The sequence below is a fragment of the Triturus cristatus genome, chromosome 6 (assembly GCF_964204655.1).
Source record: "Triturus cristatus chromosome 6, aTriCri1.1, whole genome shotgun sequence".
In the NCBI taxonomy this organism is placed as follows: Eukaryota; Metazoa; Chordata; class Amphibia; order Caudata; family Salamandridae; genus Triturus; species Triturus cristatus.
This window is the reverse complement of record NC_140589.1, coordinates 1726577089-1726595246: the sequence shown is the minus strand read 5'-3', so window position 1 is coordinate 1726595246 and position 18158 is coordinate 1726577089. Positions and strand designations below refer to the sequence as shown.

At 48.5% G+C, this 18158-nt stretch overlaps 1 protein-coding gene across 1 annotated transcript in view; it reads right to left on the bottom strand.

Moving 5' to 3' along the window:
• The window catches only part of LOC146821881 (mitochondrial amidoxime-reducing component 1-like), a 180112-nt gene that overhangs the window by 79217 nt on the left and 82737 nt on the right, over positions 1 to 18158 (bottom strand). The window contains exon 4 of the mRNA XM_085612959.1: positions 2774 to 2914. Within this exon, the coding sequence (XP_085469085.1) occupies positions 2774 to 2914 (141 nt within the window). The remainder of the gene's footprint in view (positions 1 to 2773; positions 2915 to 18158) is intronic.

The following is an 18158-nucleotide window of genomic DNA, read 5'->3' as shown; positions in this document are numbered from 1 at the left end:
CTGGAAACAAGCATCGTAGGACCGGTTTCGGGATTTCAGCCCTCATGAGCCAGGATAGCTTGACACCAGTGGCATGGAGAGCACGGGACCCACGTCTGGGCATACCCGTCCCACTAGGGGTGACAAATGCAAAAAGAACAATTGATGGACAGAATGCAGAACAATGTCATACATTCACCCCTGTACAGAGATCTGGGCCTAAGTCCATAATTTATTTGCTCACCATGCCATTCCAGTTTGGACCCAGCCATATGCAAAACAGTCTTGGCCGTGTGACCAATGGCAACAGTCCAGCCCGAACTGCCAGGCCAGGTCCTCCCTGGACTGGAAACAAGCTTCTTAGGACCAATTTCGGGCTTTCAGTCCTGATCAGCCACGATAGCTTGACTCCTGTGGCATGGAGAGCACGGGACCCACGTCTGGGCATACCAGTCCCACTCGGGGTGACAAATGCAAAACAATTGATGGACAGAATGCAGAACAATGTCATATATTCACCCCAGTACAGAGATCTGGGCCTAAATCCATCGTTTTTCTCTTCACCATGCCATTCCAGTTTGGACCAAGCCACATGCAAATCAGTCTTGAACCTGCACCCAATGGCAACAGTCCAGCCCGAACTGCCAGGCCAGGTCCTCCCTGGACTGGAAACAAGCATCGTAGGACCGGTTTCGGGCTTTCAGCCCTCATCAACCAGGATAGCTTGATTACAGTGACAGGGAGAGCACGGGACCCACGTCTGGGCATACCGGTCCCACTCAGGTTGACAAATGCAAAAAAAACAATTGATGGATAGAATGCAGAACAATGTCATACATTCACCCCAGTACAGAGATCTGGGCCTAAATCCATAGTTTTCTTGCTCACCATGCCATTCCAGTTTGGACCCAGCCATATGCAAATTAGTCTTGACCCTGGGCCCAATGGCAACAGTCCAGCCCGAACTGTCAGGCCAGGTCCTCTCTGGGCTGGAAACAAGTATCCTAGGACCGGTTTTGGGCTTTCAGCCCTCATCAGCCAGGATAGCTTGACTTCAAGGGCATGGAGAGCACGTGACCCACGTCTGGGCATACCCATCCCACTCAGGTGAAAAACACAAAAAGAACAATTGATGGACAGAATGCAGAACAATGTCATGCATTCACCCCAGTACAGAGATAATTCCCAACGTGGCCTTTTCCAAACAGCACGACACATCAATGCATGGTTTTTCACTTCACAGCAACCACTTTCAATTCCACCGCCTTTTAATGCTAAGAATCACGGCAACTGTTTTAATCCTCTTCTTCAATGATGCTCTTTGTATGTAAATTCCTGCAAATCGCAAAGTCTTGTGCTGCTATTATTACGGCTACTGGGAAGTTCCTTTTAACTTGCTATGTTTTTTTATTTTTTCTCCCTTAATTTTCCTCCCTCCTTTCCTTTTTCATGTATATGTACAATTAGTTGTCTAATTGCTCAGGCCAACAATATCACTGTCCTGCTGATGATCCCAGAAATTTTCTAATAGGGATCGAAACGTCGTCGACACCTTAAGACACCGTACACACCAACAATTTTATTATGTGTTATGGCTGTAGCCATTAATCACGCTTGTCGTATCTTTTATATTGGAGTACAAGTAACTTTTTCTGTTTCGCCTGTTTGCTTTATCTTTTCTGAAAGTGCACATGTTGGTTTGGCTAGACGTCCATGGCCATCCAAACTGACTTGCACTTTTGGATATCTACAGGTTGTTCTTTGGAGATATTCGCAGTGCTCTGGGGCACAGGCTCCCAGTCCCTGCTGGAGTGTGAAACCAGCCCGCTCCACCCAATCCCAGCGCTTCTCTCATGCTCGGAGTAATAGCATGAGAGAAACACTGGGATTGCGTGGGGTCTGGGACCCTCTGCTCATAGGAATTGCGGTGCCAGGGTGGGAGCAGAGGAGCAGCGAGGTGCTGGAGCAGAAGATAGCGGCGGCCTGCAGGAAAGGTAAGTTTATACCTTTATTATTTTATTTTTTTGCCGCATCACCACATCAGATTGGCAGCAGCCGCCACTGAATTCAGCTAGTTGCTTCTTGAGTGTTGTCTTTCATAGACTGTGTGTTGTTATCAACAGCGAGTTTAAAATTCTACTAGGTGTTATTGGAATTGGCAATATGGCAGGTTATGAATTCATGGACTTTGAGATGACATGTTAGTTGTAGCTATGTGGCCTGCATAATCGAATGAAGAATAATGTCAAGAAAGATGAATAGGGCTAGACAGGTCAAGAGGAATTTGAAGCAGATGGCTAATGCTGATTTATGTGTTTTGAGTGCGTGGCATTGATATTCAGGGTGCCAATAGTTTTATGGGTTGGTGGTTGGTCAGTGAGTATTTAGCAACCACTATCAGTTAATCAAATATTGGTGATGTGATGTTGTTGGTTCATTTCTCTGTAATAGGTAGAATATATTGGTAACAAAAATAGCAGCATACAGCAAACAACCAAAAACTCAAAGGAAAAAAAAATAATGGAACATTACTCAATTTTCGCATTCTGTGATTCACAGCTTTTTTTCCTGAGAGAAAAATAAGCCAACTGTTGACAGTAAAGTTTTCATGCCGCAACAATAGCAGTGCATGCTGCTTTTGTTATTCTCTTTGGAATCTACTTTCTACTTCACTCACATGGTCAGCTGAGTGATAAACGATCCATAGATCTCCACTGGTAAGAAATGTTTTAGAGAAATACTGAAGTTAATGAACGAATCAAGTCAACTATGCTCTATTGTTACACTTACGCACCTCCTCGAAAGCGGTACAGCCAGAGACTACAACACATGGTCTGAAATTTTGAATTTTCACTTTCTTCTCCATCCTTGTGTTCAGATCCTCCAGAGAAGCTTCAGAAAGTAGCAGGAGAGGTGCGAGGTCAGCATAAACAGTCTAAGGAGGAAGGTTCAAACAACATACAGCAGAAAACATGAGAAATGGTTTTATATTTCATGAATAAAACATATGATACAAACTATATTCATATTTAAAATCTACCCATGAATGAGCACTATGGGGTTATTCAGAGTTTGACAGACAGGGTACTCCACCACAAATGTTTCGGAATACCCACTCTATTTACAATGGGGCATATCGTCATGTTTTCACCAGGGGTTGCACCGTTGCCTCTGCTGGCTGAAGCCTTAGACCAACAGCCCAGTGAACTTTGGGCCTTCAGTTCAAGTACCCCAGACCATGCACCCTATTTAGACCAGATATTCTGACATACATTTGTCCTGCTCAGCACATCCAGAAAAGGTGTGGTGGTCTCATATGGGAAAAATAACAATGATCCTCATACCCTGGGAGAAAACTCTGAGGATGTCAGGGCCATCTATTTTTTGTTTTCTAAACAACTTTAAGAGTGTTGGGTTTGTTTTTGAAGAACATAAAAGTTTGCTGAGAGGCCGCATGAAACATGGAAGCCACTCAGCAGATTTACACTGCCTTCAAACGATGCACCGTCATAGCGGCTCATTGTCTTGACTGCTTTGGTGCAACTAAGTACATGTCAAACTCTAAAGACATTCCCAAGTTCTATATAAATCAGAAAACATTTGGGACTGATTCCACAGAAAAAAGCATAAATGAAAGGTTGTTTGGTGTAGTTCTAACTGCTGTAGATAATTACACTTGCCTATCTGCTTCATAAAAATTAAAGGCAGATGCATGGAAAGTTACAGGTTTGGTAATTTTCCTGGTATCTTTTCCCTAACTCAACTTGTACAGACTAGAGCCACTGCATTTTGGAGATGTTGCATGCATAAACTTATAGAAATAATGAGCTGCAACATCAACAAATATCTTTATTTTTATTTTCTTTAATTCATGGAAAATAAGAAATCAATGTTCATTGAGAACCTTCCTTTTACACCACATGTGAAATGGGATATATTCTTTCTGCACAACTTCCTTCCTTCTGGAGTAAGACCAGAATTGCAAGTAAGTGTGTAAAATATATCTCAAAGGGTTTTCCATTTCATAACCATCTTTACTTTGCATTTGTTCCTCAATATTATTCATCTGCTTACCTAGGAATGGATTTGTACGGATTTAGACCTGGCTACTGCAGCAGATATTCATGCTTAACAAAGGTTTCAAAGCCATAAATAATATCTATGCATGTGCAGCACATATGTTTAACACATTGTGGATTGCCTCATCCACAATTTATGACTTGTATATACCGAAGTCACACCATAGCATATATTCTTTAAGTGGGACTCTGCGCACCACAGTCCACAGCTTTGTACAGTAAGTTTGGTGAATTTGCACAAGTGCTCTACCAAAGGACTTCTGGTGGTACCCCACCACTGAATTCTGGGAGCTTTAGTTCTGTACCTGCAGTTATCAGAGAGTGGGAGGCAGCCCATGCCTTAGATCTGACTGGCTTATAGCATTACCTATTTTTCACCTCTCTTATCATAAAATTAAGTCTTTCCAACTGGTGCTGAACAGCAGCAATAAGTATTGCTAAATGCACAAATGCAAAGGCTATTAGGCTGGTGGGAGAGGGAGGTCTTTGATCTGAGTGTTCAAGTAGATTGAATCCTCTATAGTCATTCAGTGGTTACCAGTAGTCCAAAATACCGTGGCCAAGCTGCTCTTTCGCCTTTCAAAGCATACATCAGTGTCAAATCTACTCCAAGAGCTTCACTGGTTGACCATGGACAAATAAATACAGTTTAAAGACTTGTGCTATATGCACAAGGCAAGATTTGGCACAGACCCACGATACATTCAAGATCTGGTAGCACCTTATCAGCCTGCATGTACGCTTCCATCATCAAACCAGTCCCTCTATAAAGTGCCAAGAATGTATCTAGTGTGCATGAGTGAGGACGGTCATTTTTGTGCGTTGGTCCAAAGGTATGGAACAACCTTCCTGAATCGTTGCAAAGCTGCTCCTTCCTCAATGTTTTTTGCAAGGGATTGAAGATCTGGTTGCTTTAAATTGGGAGCTGATTTCACTTTACCTGAGTTCAATGCTAGGAAACCTCCTGGGGTAGCTGAGCACTTTACAAGATGCAATAATAATCATATACAGTAATGGAGACTCGGTCTAAAAGAAAATGACTTGCATCACAAGATTTCAAAATATGACTGTCAAATCTTGATGGCATACAAATCCACAGTTTTCCAATTCTGTGTCCTTCCAAATGGTACTTGGCACAATGGATGTGATTTAATATTTGATGGGCGTGCAAAGAAAGGTATTTTCATGCTCATGGATTATTTTAGCAAGTGGTCATAGACTGGTATGGTGAATACTGTTTTTTTAGTGTGCCTATGCATTCCTTAAGTGGACTACTCAGAGAAGGAACACAGGGTATTCTTGTAATTGATAATGGCGTACAGCTTATATGCGATCAAATGAAATATTTTCTTGAATATGCGAATGCAGAGCATTGTATTACTTTATTAAACATTCATTGTAATAACAGTCTGGTAGAACGCTATAACATAGTAGTGAAGGGAACCATACAACTAGGGGTAAAAGGGAATTGTTAGACCTGTCAGCCCTTTGGGTGGTCCCTCCTCATCATTATTTATTTTGTCCCACTTCTGCCTCAAACCCTGTTATAATTTTTCCTTTTTGGGAACCACCAGACTTTTTAGTGTTGATGCAGGGTCAGGGAGCCATTTTCCCTACCCCTGGAACTTCTGTCTGAGGGCCTGAGACACAAAATGGTGTCCACCTGTGACATCACCAGAACCCACTGGAGGTTTCTAGAACCTTCTGTAACATTCTAGAACCCTGTGACAGTGGGAGGCAGTTTAGAATGTTGGGAGGCCATCTCAGAGTGGCAGTTGGCAACTGACTGGAGAAGAGAGAGGACAGAGATAAAAGGAGGTCGGAGTAAGGCAGCAGAGGTGGAAACCAGTGCTTGGAGTGGGGTCCAGAAACCCACCCTTGATGCTAGTCTCTACTGACCAAGCCCAACCTAGAGCCCTGTGTGGGATCAAGACCAGAAGAACCATCTTAAAGGACTGAAAATTTGGAACAGGCCTTAAAGAAGAAGAACAGCAAATTCCTGACCTGTTCAGAAGTGTCCTCCTGGAGTCCTGACGTCGAGAAGCCTGGAGACCTGGGGCCTGAGGTCGAGAAGCGGCGCTGACAGGAAGCAGACGTCGTACCCGGAGCCGCCAGAGGTCGAGTGAGGGCGCCGACAGAGGTCGTGGAGAGGCACCGGAGGTCGAGTGAGGAGTCACCCGAGGTCGGGTGAGGGCGTCGACGGAGATCGTGGAGAGGCGCCGGAGGTCGAGTGGAGAGTCACCCGAGGTCGAGGTGAGGGCGCCGACGGAGATCGTGGAGAGGCACCGGAGGTTGAGTCGGGAGTCACCTGAGGTCGAGGTGAGGCGTCGACGGGGGAGTGAAGTCCGCCCACCGGAGTCGCCGGAAACTGAGGTGAAGCGCGCCGGAGGTCGGGAGTGGAGATCGCACTCCGGAGACACCAGGAAGTGGGGAGTCCGAGTCCCTGTGACGCCGGAAGGCGACATCGAGTTGAGACCGCCCAGCGACATCGAGTCGAGACCGCCCAGCGACATCGAGTCGAGACCGCCCAGCGACATCGAGTCGAGACCACCCAGCGACATCGATCCGGAGCCGCCTCACGGCGTCGACACGGCGCCGAGCGGAGCCGATCATCGTGAAAAGGACAGTAAGTGGTAGAGGGGGCATCTGAGGCCCTGTGGAGCCCTAAAAGACCATCCTAGAGGCTAAAAGGGTGTTAGAACCAGCCTGAGAGTGCCAGGGGTGAACTGAGACTGGTACAGTGACCTACATAAAGGGTTGTGTGGTTTGGAGGGCCAGATCTTTAGGTTACTCTTGTTCTACCTCAGCTTAGGCCACAGCCTTGATCAATCTAGGTGGGTCACCCCCATGCCATCCAAGTGTCCTTAAGTTGTGTATGGGCAAAGTAAGACCAAGTGACCTCATGTAAATGATTTGAACTGTAACTGTCATTGATTGTGTTACCTTATTTATTTGAGGTGCTTTATTTATTGTCATCCACTATTTATTCCTGCACTATATTTATTGTCTGACTGTATTTATTTGCCATCTGTATTTATTGCCCAACTATTTATTCTGTGCTAAATGAGGACCTGAACCTATTTATTGAAATTGCAAAACAGTATTATTTATTTGGCCTGCTCTTTTGAAGGAAAACCTTATTGTGTTGTATTTATGTAATGAAACCTGCAACTAAGAGAAAATAAGATAAAGACATATATATTTTCAACTTGACTTGCATTATTTTTACGGTGTAGTGCCGTTTTTGGAACGGATGAACGCATGGTTATTGTGAGGGTGTGACGTACGCTTAGCACGGTGCCTGACCCCAACCGCTCGAGCCAAGCTACCATTGTGCTGGGAACCTGGTGACTGCTAACCCGGTTGCCCGGTTTCCAACATAAAATTGGTGTTCAGTGGTGGGATAGAGCTGTGCTTGCGTCTACTCGACAATAACTGTGGGTAGTCCATAGGCCTACACCGGGAGTTTTCTCCAAGCGGACTTCCTAATTTTGAGTTTTGTTTTTTCCAAATTTACTTCTGGTGGTGGGAGGAGGTATTACAAAAGGTACCCCCCTGCATAGCTTCTGTAAGCAACTGTCTTCTATCCTGAGTGGGCAAAATGGAGTTTGTGTTGGAGGAACTGGAAACTTACACTGTGACCCAACTCAGAGAGTTTTGTCAGAGAGAGGGGGTGTTTTGTCCCCAAGGTGCAAAGAAGGGTGAACTCCAGACCAGCTTGAGGGCTTGGGGGGAGGCACGACGAGAAAGTAAGGTTGAGAAGGAGGATAGGGATGGAGAGCATGACAGCGAGGGGGCTGGTTTGTACCAACCTGAGCTGGGGAACCTAGTGGAGGGGCCCAGAACACTTTCAAGGAAGGGCAGCAGTGCCTCTAGTGGCGGCTTATCAGAAGCAGTATTGATTGACCGGAGGGAGAAAAGACAGCTCACATGGGATTTGGCGAAGCTGGAGAATGAAAAAGAGGAACGGAGGATGGCTCACGAGTTGAGGCTCAGGGAGATAGATCTCCAGATCCTACGGGTCGGGGCCCACCCTGTTCCTAATGGTGGCAGCGAAGAAAGAGAAATCACCAGGGAACCCAAACCCTATTTGCCGAAAGACATAGTAGCCAGCTATAGTGCGGGAGATGATATCGCCAAGTGGCTAGTGGCCTATGAGATCTCATTAAGAGTTCATGGGGTGCCAGAGAAATATTGGAGAGGGGGATTGTATAAATACATGCCTCCAGCTGGTAGGGATACATTATTGGCCCTGGAGCAGGATGAGCAGACCCACTACCCCACCATGAAAGTGGCGCTCGTGAGGAAGTTTGGACTAACACCCGAGAAGTATAGACAGAAGTTCCGGGGTAGCCACAAACTGGGCACACAGAATTGGGTGGATTTCCTGGACTATGCAAAGAAGGCATTAGAGGGTTGGATACAAGGCAGTGAGGTGAGGGACTACGAGGGGTTGTTTGATTTGATGTTGAAGGAACACCTGCTCGAAAAATGTTTCCCTGAACTGCGTCAACACCTGGTGGATAGCAAGCTGACCAATCCCCGGAAGCTTGCTGAGGAGGCGGACATTTGGGCTAGTACCCGGGTGTCCACAAGGGGGACTGGAGGGGACTCTCAAAAGACCGGACAGGGCTCCCCCCAGAAGAAAGAGGGAGGGGAAAAGAAAACGGAGTTCTCTAAAGGCCCCCAAAAAAGTTCCCAAGGGAAGGGAACGGGATTCACCCCTAGGGCTAACCCACCCAGAAACCCTAATCCTGGCCAGAGTCAGCAGCCAAGGGTTGTCCATTGCTTCGAGTGCGGTGGTGTCGGACACTATAAGGGAGATGTGAAGTGCCCGAAAAGACCACCCCCTCCCATCGGAGGAAAGGCCCCCGGAGTAGCTAGTGTAGTGCTCGGGGAGGAGATGCCTTTGGATAAGGGAAGGGAGTGGGTGGGTGTCACTTTAGTGTCCCTGGGAGAACGGGAGATGGTTCCTAAGATCCAGGTGCCCGCAAATACCACAAAGTATGGGCAGTGGGTCACCATCAACGGCCAAAGAGGGGAGGCTCTGAGAGACACAGGAGCCAGTATGACTATGGTACGTAGCCAACTGGTGTCTCCGGAGCAGGTGATTCCCCATGTACTCCACCCTGCCGCGATGGCTGATGGCAGAATGGGCCACTATCCGGTGGCCGAGGTTCCATTTGAATGGGAAGGGGTTGCAGGGTTACTTCGAGTTGCCGTAAGCCCTGCCGTGCCAGTCGATTGTCTGCTGGGGAATGACATGGAGCATAATGCTTGGAAGGAGGTGGAATACCGGACTCATGCCGAGATGCTGGGTACACCTGACTGGGCCTGTGTCAGCACAAGGTCTGCGACTACCCGAAGGGGGAGTTCATTTAGGCGGGAGCCTGGAACAAAGGCACCGCCGGCTGCCAATCAAGGGAAGAACCGAAGGCAGGAGGAGCCTGCCTCGGCATCCGCGCCCCGTGTGACGGATAGGCCACCGGAGGAGGTGGACCAGGAGTCCGCGGAGGGGGATGTTACCAAACTGGAGAACCTACCCATCCCGGCCGAGTGGCACGTGGAGGGAGGGCCGACCAGGGAGGAATTCTGCAAGGTCCAGAGGGAGTGTCCTACCCTTGAGGGACTGAGGCAACAGGCCGAAGCCCAGGCAGCAGGGAACGTTGAGGGGAACTACGATATTTACTGGGAGGATGGCCTCCTCTACAGTGAACCCAAGGCACCCATGCACGGATCGTCACGGGCCTTGGTTGTCCCTCAACGTTACCGAGCCTTCCTTCTGGAATTGGCTCATGAGATCCCCTTGGCAGGACACCTGGGGCAAGACAAGACCTTTGCCCGGCTTGTCCCACACTTTTATTGGCCTCAGATGAAAGTGTCGTCCGACACCTACTGCCGGACGTGTGTGTCTTGTCAAGCCAGTGGGAAAACAGGGGTGAAGCTGAAAGCTCCCCTGGAACCACTTCCTGTCGTTAGCACCCCCTTTGAAAGGGTGGGCATCGACATTGTGGGTCCGTTAGATCCGCCTACTACAGCTGGTCACAGGTTTATCCTGGTTCTGGTGGATCATGCCACACGGTACCCAGAGGCCATACCTCTGAGGACCATTACTGCACCTGTTGTGGCTAGGGCCCTGATGGGAATCGTTACCAGAGTGGGTTTTCCCAAGGAAGTTGTGTCCAACAGGGGTACCAACTTCATGTCAGCATACATGCGGGCGATGTGGAAGGAGTGTGGAGTGACCTACCGGTTCACCACTCCTTACCACCCCCAGACCAATGGTCTGGTGGAGAGGTTCAACAAAACCTTGAAAGGCATGATCAGAAGTCTGCCTGAAAGCCTGCGGAGGAAATGGGACGTCCTCCTACCCTGTCTATTGTTTTCCTACAGGGAAGTGCCCCAGAAGGGAGTGGGCTTCAGCCCCTTCGAGCTTTTTTATGGGCACCCTGTGCGTGGACCTCTCAGCCTGGTGAGAGACGGATGGGAAAGAACTCCCAGAAAGCTTCCCCAGGACGTGGTGAGCTACATGCTGGCCTTCCGGAGCCAAATGGCTAAGTTGTGGAAGCAAGCTTCTGACAACTTGGAAGCCAGCCAAGCAGTGATGAAGGCGTGGTATGACCACAATGCTCACCCGGTGGAGTTGAAGCCTGGCCAGAAGGTGTGGGTGATCGAACCAGGAGAGCTTAGCGCCCTCCAGGATCGCTGGTCAGGACCCTTTGAGGTGTTGGAGAAGAAGGGTAAGGCTACCTACTTGGTGGACCTGAAGACCCCTCGTCAGCCCCTACGGGTGCTGCATGCCAACCGCCTCAAACCCCACCATGAGAGGCCCGAAGTCATATTGTTAATGGTGACTGACGGAGCAGAGGAAGTGGAAAGCGAGCCTCTCCCCGACTTATTTGCGTCTCAAGAGAAGGATGGGTTGGTGGAGGGAGTGATTCTCTCCCCGTCCCTAACTCCTGAACAGCAGGAGGACTGCCGCCAGGTCCTGGGGCAGTACTCTTCGTTGTTCTCCCTTGTTCCGGGTAGGACTCACCTGTGCGTCCATGTCGTGGACACAGGAGACAGCCCACCTGTGAAGTCAAAGATCTACCGGATGACAGACAAGGTGAAGGCCAGCATTCACAGTGAAGTCACTAAGATGCTGGAGCTAGGAGTGATTGAACCTTCCAGCAGCCCCTGGTCCAGTCCGGTGGTACTAGTACCGAAAGCTGCACCACCGGGGGCCCAACCGGAACTGAGGTTCTGTGTGGACTACCGGGGACTGAACTCAGTAACCAAGACTGATGCTCATCCGATCCCGAGGGCGGATGAACTGATTGACCGGCTGGGAGCTGCCCAATATTTGAGTACCTTTGACCTTACTTCTGGGTACTGGCAGATCTCTCTGACTGATGGAGCTAAGGAAAGGTCAGCCTTCTCCACGCCCAAGGGCCACTACCAGTTCTGCGTGATGCCCTTTGGGCTCAAGAACGCACCTGCCACGTTTCAGCGTCTGGTGAACCAGATCCTCGCCGGAATGGAGAGTTTCTCTGCTGCTTATCTGGACGACATTGCCGTCTTCAGTAACAGCTGGGAGGATCACTTGCGGCACCTGCAAACTGTTCTCCAGGCCCTGAAGCAAGCTGGTTTAACGATCAAGGCCAGTAAATGCCAGATCGGGCAGGGGTCGGTAGTGTACCTTGGACACTTGGTGGGTAGGGGAGCGGTGCAACCCCTCCAGGCGAAAATCGAGGCTAACCTGGCCTGGGAACCCCCCAAGACTCAGACTGAGGTCCGAGCTTTTCTGGGCCTCACCGGATATTACCGCCGCTTCGTGAAGGGGTATGGGACCATTGTGGCCCCTCTCACGGAGCTTACGTCCAAGAAACAACCTCGACGGGTAGTCTGGACGGAGGCTTGTCAGCAGGCCTTTGTGAAACTGAAGCAAGCCATGTGCGAGGCCCCGGTCTTAAGGGCCCCAGATTTTTCCAAGGAGTTCATTGTCCAGACAGATGCATCGGAACATGGCATTGGGGCAGTGTTATCGCAACTCAATGAAGAGGGTCTGGATCAACCCGTGGTCTTCCTATCCCGGAGACTACTTCCCAGGGAACAGAAGTGGAGTGCAATAGAGCGTGAAGCCTTTGCCGTGGTATGGGCTCTGAAGAAGTTGCGGCCATACCTGTTTGGCTCGCACTTCCTAGTTCAGACCGACCACAGACCCCTTCGTTGGCTGATGCAGATGAAGGGGGAGAATCCCAAGTTGCTAAGGTGGTCTATCTCCCTACAGGGAATGGACTTTCAGGTGGAACATCGGCCTAGAGTGGACCACGCCAATGCAGACGGTCTCTCAAGGTATTTCCGCCTTAGTGATGAGAACTCCCAAGGGGTTGGGTAGCTCTACCCACTTTCAGCTGGGGGGGGACGCGTGTTAGACCTGTCAGCCCTTTGGGTGGTCCCTCCTCATCATTATTTATTTTGTCCCACTTCTGCCTCAAACCCTGTTATAATTTTTCCTTTTTGGGAACCACCAGACTTTTTAGTGTTGATGCAGGGTCAGGGAGCCATTTTCCCTACCCCTGGAACTTCTGTCCGAGGGCCTGAGACACAAAATGGTGGCCACCTGTGACATCACCAGAACCCACTGGAGGTTTCTAGAACCTTCTGTAACATTCTAGAACCCTGTGACAGTGGGAGGCAGTTTAGAATGTTGGGAGGCCATCTCAGAGTGGCAGTTGGCAACTGACTGGAGAAGAGAGAGGACAGAGATAGAAGGAGGTCGGAGTAAGGCAGCAGAGGTGGAAACCAGTGCTTGGAGTGGGGTCCAGAAACCCACCCTTGATGCTAGTCTCTACTAACCAAGCCCAACCTAGAGCCCTGTGTGGGATCAAGACCAGAAGAACCATCTTAAAGGACTGAAAATTTGGAACAGGCCTTAAAGAAGAAGAACAGCAAGTTCCTGACCTGTTCAGCAGTGTCCTCCTGGAGTCCTGACGTCGAGAAGCCTGGAGACCTGGGGCCTGAGGTCGAGAAGCGGCGCTGACAGGAAGCAGACGTCGTACCCGGAGCCGCCAGAGGTCGAGTGAGGGCGCCGACGGAGGTCGTGGAGAGGCACCGGAGGTCGAGTGAGGAGTCACCCGAGGTCGGGTGAGGGCGTCGATGGAGATCGTGGAGAGGCGCCGGAGGTCGAGTGGAGAGTCACCCGAGGTCGAGGTGAGGGCGCCAACGGAGATCGTGGAGAGGCGCCGGAGGTCGAGTCGGGAGTCACCTGAGGTCGAGGTGAGGCGTCGACGGGGGAGTGAAGTCCGCCCACCGGAGTCGCCGGAAACTGAGGTGAAGCGCGCCGGAGGTCGGGAGTGGAGATCGCACTCCGGAGACACCAGGAAGTAGGGAGTCCGAGTCCCTGTGACGCCGGAAGGCGACATCGAGTCGAGACCGCCCAGCGACATCGAGTCGAGACCGCCCAGCGACATCGAGTCGAGACCGCCCAGCGACATCGAGTCGAGACCGCCCAGCGACATCGAGTCGAGCCACCCAGCGACATCGATCCGGAGCCGCCTCACGGCGTCGACACGGCGCCGAGCGGAGCCGATCATCGTGAAAAGGACAGTAAGTGGTAGAGGGGGCATCTGAGGCCCTGTGGAGCCCTAAAAGACCATCCTAGAGGCTAAAAGGGTGTTAGAACCAGCCTGAGAGTGCCAGGGGTGAACTGAGACTGGTACAGTGACCTACATAAAGGGTTGTGTGGTTTGGAGGGCCAGATCTTTAGGTTACTCTTGTTCTACCTCAGCTTAGGCCACAGCCTTGATCAATCTAGGTGGGTCACCCCCATGCCATCCAAGTGTCCTTAAGTTGTGTATGGGCAAAGTAAGACCAAGTGACCTCATGTAAATGATTTGAACTGTAACTGTCATTGATTGTGTTACCTTATTTATTTGAGGTGCTTTATTTATTGTCATCCACTATTTATTCCTGCACTATATTTATTGTCTGACTGTATTTATTTGCCATCTGTATTTATTGCCCAACTATTTATTCTGTGCTAAATGAGGACCTGAACCTATTTATTGAAATTGCAAAACAGTATTATTTATTTGGCCTGCTCTTTTGAAGGAAAACCTTATTGTGTTGTATTTATGTAATGAAACCTGCAACTAAGAGAAAATAAGATAAAGACATATATATTTTCAACTTGACTTGCATTATTTTTACGGTGTAGTGTCGTTTTTGGAACGGATGAACGCATGGTTATTGTGAGGGTGTGACGTACGCTTAGCACGGTGCCTGACCCCAACCGCTCGAGCCAAGCTACCATTGTGCTGGGAACCTGGTGACTGCTAACCCGGTTGACCGGTTTCCAACAGGAATGTACTGTGGAATGAAGTGGTGCTAAAAGAAGTATGGATGTTTAGGACCGTGACTAATGCTATGATTATTATTGGTAGGTTATTAATTTAGGAATGGACTACCTTTTCCAACTTCATAAAAACATCCTGGTTAGATCTAGAAACAGTTCTAAGAGAAACTCTACTCAACCCCTGGTAATTGTGGCAAATGCTGCATTTCCTAGAGAAACACGTTAGGTTCAAGAAATACCAACATCTTTAAGGTCAAGAAAACAACACAATAAAATACTTAAAAATAAGAGAAAAACTGAATATGCAAAAGAGCACTTGCATCATAAAAATCAAAAAAGGAAAAACAGGTATGAATTTGTAATGTTTGGGGGCAAATAGCACCAAGAAAACACAAAGCTTCAGTTACTGATTGACTAGGACGCAGGTGCAATGTCAAACTGACTGCATTGGTGTTGGGTTTGGGTAAATCACTCCAGTGAAAGTTTTTACCTTAGGACCTGGAACATTATTTAGAGCTTGGCAGAGCAGAACAACTGCTAAAAAGTGGCATTGAGATCAATTCACTCTTAACATGGCACCACGTTTTGGCAGATGTTCCCACCAGCCTAACTATAAATAAGCCCTAGAAATGCCAGAAGCTGAAGCTTGCGATGGCTCATGAAAGTCTGATATGCCATCATCAAGCTTCATCTGAATCTATTGCTTTTAGAGCCAACATCTCCAAGCAAGACAATGCTGGATTCCATAGGCTATGAGCTCGCTCCACCACTGAGACAGATTTGTTTCTTTTCACTGGTCCAAGGATTTACCATCAGACTTAATTACTTTTTTGATTCTCAGATTCCACCAGCGGGGCAAGGTTGAAAGCTGTAGATGGGCAAGGACCCACAAGGCCAGAAACCTGTACCATAAGTTCTGCAGAACCAGTTTTCACCTCTTTTTTGCGCCTGTGGCCTGTATATCCTCCCTCAGGAAACCTCAGTGCCTTTTTATCACTTCTTCACAGTTGAAGAAATCAACAAAGTCACACTTATAGTCTTTCCTGCAGCTCCGCGGTCCTGAGGCATACTTCTAGGCACCAGGCCTCTCACCAGCTAGGACTCTACAGGATCCAGATTTCAGTTGTCAGCGGTCTCTCTGTAGCAGTATTCTTTATTCCAGCTTTCAAGCAGAGTTATATTTTTGAAAGAGGTTTCTCTCCCATGTCATGAGTTTTGTAAAGGGGTTGTGTTGCAGAGCCAGTCTTTTCCTGTGCTCTAGCTAGTGACTGGAAATTCCCTACACCCAATCATTATATTGTTCTCATATAATTCCCAGCTACTTTTTCAACACTTCTTCTCATAGTTTACTGCATACCTGTCCAGAGTCCCTCAACCAAGATGGCTCCCATCATCATCCACATAAGGGAGCTCTGTCATTTTACCCAGTTACTTCTCTGCCTTTGTTGGAAATGTTTTCCTTCAAGGTGAGGATGGAGCCACATAGTCTAGAGTGACTCTGGTAATAAACAGTAGCAGTTCCTGGCGGCCCCATTTGGCATTTACAAGTTACAGGGAGAGGATGTGGTCCGTCGGCTGCGCTGCCGCCTCTGGTGCAGGAAACCAGGGTTCGAGCCTCGAGGTCGCGTCCACATTCTGTGATTCTGGGCAAATCACTTAATCTCCCCGTGCCTGAATGTGTAATGTAAATAGGGTGCTATGTAAAGCGCTCCAATACCTTCGGGTCGAGTTCGCGCTATATAAATATGCAAAAAAAAAAAACGCGGAAGAAGGGACGCAGCAGAATCCTGATAGCGGGTGATGCCGCTAGTTTTGCTGTTTAGCCTCGCGCATTAATCTATCCACGTGAAACGCTGTGGTTGCTTTAAAGTATAATCAAATCTTTTCTCAGAATTGCTTTTAAATATATCACTGCCTAATCTGTTTTTAAACGTGTCTGCTCATTATTAACTTGCACTCTGCACTTTGCACTCGATCTTACCTGCATCAGTCAAACTCCATCGCCCCGGTCCGACGCGGCTTGTGCCGTTGCGCGGAGGGCTTCTCAGGAGTTCCAACAAGGAGGCATTTCCGGTGAGGGTTAGCGCACCAGCTCTTCGCGCCCCACCACTACATAGTCGCATGGTCAAACGCACGTGCAGCGGACACGCCGCAGGTGCGCCTAAGGCAAGCCCGTCTGCGCCCGTCCGCGGCCGGCCGGGGCTAGGGGTGACCCACTATGCCCAAGTTACATCCTACTCAGCTATTAAACTGCGAAACTATCAGGCGAATAGGCCCATTGACCCCCGCTTAAAATTCTACCCATCTACTATAGGGATCCTCAACCCCAGGTATGGGTCGCTTGAACTCCCTACTTTACCGCTCAGAGAGTGCCCACCGGCCAATTCAGAAGAAACACCGGATCCTATTGCTCCCCCGCCCTCAAACAAGACGTGCATGGTGTTTAACTATCTAAACACTCGCTCGTTGGTTAAGCACCAATTAGAAATCTTTCACTTACTTGACTCTAACAAACCCGATATACTCCTTCTCTCAGAGACTTGGCTCACCGCCGACTCTCTACCCGATATTCTGGCAACAATTCCTACGGGGTACTACATACTCCAGACCAACAGATCCCTGGGGAAACCTCGTGGAGGAGTTGCCGCCATTATCCATCATAAATTTAGATTCACTGCCTTAACAGCTACTGGCATACCGTCTGTTGATAGTCTTATTTTAAAATTCGACTCCCCTCACTTCCCTTTCATCTGTGCTCTCTTCTACAGACCCCCCCAACACATGCCCTCCTTTCCTCAGTTGGCAGGTGAACTGATCTCCCAACTAGTCATTAACAATGCTAAAACCATTATTATTGGTGACTTCAATTATTGGCCCTCGGACACTAAGGAAAGCACTAGCTCCTTAGAATTTACAGACCTCCTCTCCGGGCTAAACTGTATCCAGCATGTACATACTGCTACTCATGTTAAGGGTCACATCCTGGATCAGGTATGGACTGCCAACATGGTTATTACATCACCTTCCATCTCCCCATGTCCTTGGTCAGACCATCATATTATCCACTTTTCTTTGGATTACTCTCCCCTCATTAAACCCCCGTCCCTGGGCAAGCACTGGGCTAGAAACTGGAATCGGGCCAACAAGGACGACTTCCATTCCCTACTAAAGACTTCCATCCCTGCTGAGGTGGACTGCCTTAATAATCAGGCTTCCGCCATCAAGTGCTGGCTTGACTCAGCCAGCAATGTCGTTGCTCCTTTTAAATTATCTAAATTTAAACGTCCTCATGACGCCCAACGCTGGTTCTCCAACGAACTGAAAACAAAAAAATTAGCGCTCAGACAGGCTGAACGCAGCTGTAGACTGATTATTCCTTGGAAAGAAAAGCTACTTATATTAGCCTTTTAAAGGACTACAAAAAATCCATTATTCAGGCCAAATCCACGTACTTCTCCCTGAAAATTATCAACTCAGCAACTAAAACCAAAGACATATTCGCTATTGTCGATGAACTATCTCTACCAGACAGAGTAACTGTTAAACCACTCCCTTCCCAACTGTTATGCGATACCCTTAATGACTATTTTTTGGAGAAAATCGCCACTATCAAAAACAACATCCCCCCGCCCGCTCTCCCTACAAACTCCCTGATCTCGTTTAAGAACCCGCAAGTGTTAGATCAAATACCCCTGATCTCGAAAGAGGAATTTCTTGCTCTTGTAAAGAAAGTTGGATCAGGCTCCCCAACAGACCCCTGT